The 1,161-nt window shown below is 63.5% G+C and overlaps 1 protein-coding gene across 1 annotated transcript in view; it reads left to right on the plus strand.

Moving 5' to 3' along the window:
- The window catches only part of PNPLA6 (patatin like phospholipase domain containing 6), a 78,498-nt gene that overhangs the window by 7,006 nt on the left and 70,331 nt on the right, over positions 1–1,161 (plus strand). The window contains exon 5 of the mRNA XM_015426307.1: positions 829–988. Coding sequence (XP_015281793.1) covers positions 829–988 — 160 coding nt within the window. The remainder of the gene's footprint in view (positions 1–828; positions 989–1,161) is intronic.

Here is a 1,161-nt window from a genome sequence, read left to right on the forward strand (position 1 = left end):
TCTTAAGCAGTGCTACACGGCCCCGCTTCTTCAGCTGCCCTTTCTTAGCTCAGAGGTCCTCAGGCTCGGTGGAGCATGAGCCCCTGACAGTCCGCCACGTGTCCCCCCCCAACCAACCCACGGCCACCCCACCCCCCCAGCCAGCCTGGTGCCGTGGTGGTGAAGTGCAGGCGGACCCCGATCTGGGAGAACCGAGTTGGGTTCCCCCACTCCTCCTCCTCCACATGCGGCCCGCTGGTGTGACCTTGGGCAAGCCGTAGTTCTCCTCTCAGAGCTGTTCTCACACAGGGGGGGAGGGTGTCCGTTGTGGGGAGGAGGAGGGGGAGGAGACTGTCAGCCGCCCTGAGACTCCACCTTGGGTCGTGAAGGGCCGTGGGGTGTAAATCCAGTCTCCACTTCTTCTTCATGCTAAGCAGGAGCTTTTTGAATGTCATGTTATGCCCTTTGGACTTTGTGTGAACACTGCAGGGGTGTGTGTGTGTGTGTGGGGGGGGGTTATCCCGTACTCTTCGTTTAAGTGCTTTCAGTAAATACAAAATGTGGACTGTGGGTCTAATCTCCGATGCCCCGGTGTGGTCGTCTCCGCGTGCCCATTCCCTCTTGTACGGAGGCTGGAGTGGAGCCTGCAAGCCACCCCAGGGTTTCAGTTCACGGAGAGAGGGCCTGTCAGCCCCCTGGCACCCCCCCCCCCCCCCGGGGGCGGCGGGGGGCGTCTCAGCTTGGAAGGGGCCCTGGGATGGGAGTTTGAGGGCCGCCCAGAGTGGCGGTGGGTGGTGGTGGTGGTGGCGACGATGCCGGTGCCGATGCCGCCCTCTCCCTTCCTCACAGGGTGCTGGGTCACTTTGAGAAGCCCCTGTTCCTGGAGCTGTGCAAGCACATGACTTTCCAGCAGTGCCAGCAGGGCGAGTACGTCTTCCGCCCCGGGCAGCCGGACACCAGCATCTACGTGGTCCAGGATGGCAAGCTGGAGCTCTTCCTGTCTGAGCAGGTGAGGGCAGAGCGCAGGGGACCAGGGGATGGCGGAGCAGGGGCCGCACATTTCGGCATCCCTTGCAACCAGCCCCAGTGACATGGATCAGGGCGTTCGACAACCCCACGGCCAGTGGCGGTGCGACTCCCGCTGGTGCTAGATTTGCCCTGGAGCCCTCGGCGGGGTGGGGG

Source organism: Gekko japonicus, unplaced genomic scaffold (genome assembly GCF_001447785.1).
Source record: "Gekko japonicus isolate JY-2015 unplaced genomic scaffold, Gekko_japonicus_V1.1 scaffold557, whole genome shotgun sequence".
Lineage (NCBI taxonomy): Eukaryota > Metazoa > Chordata > Lepidosauria > Squamata > Gekkonidae > Gekko > Gekko japonicus.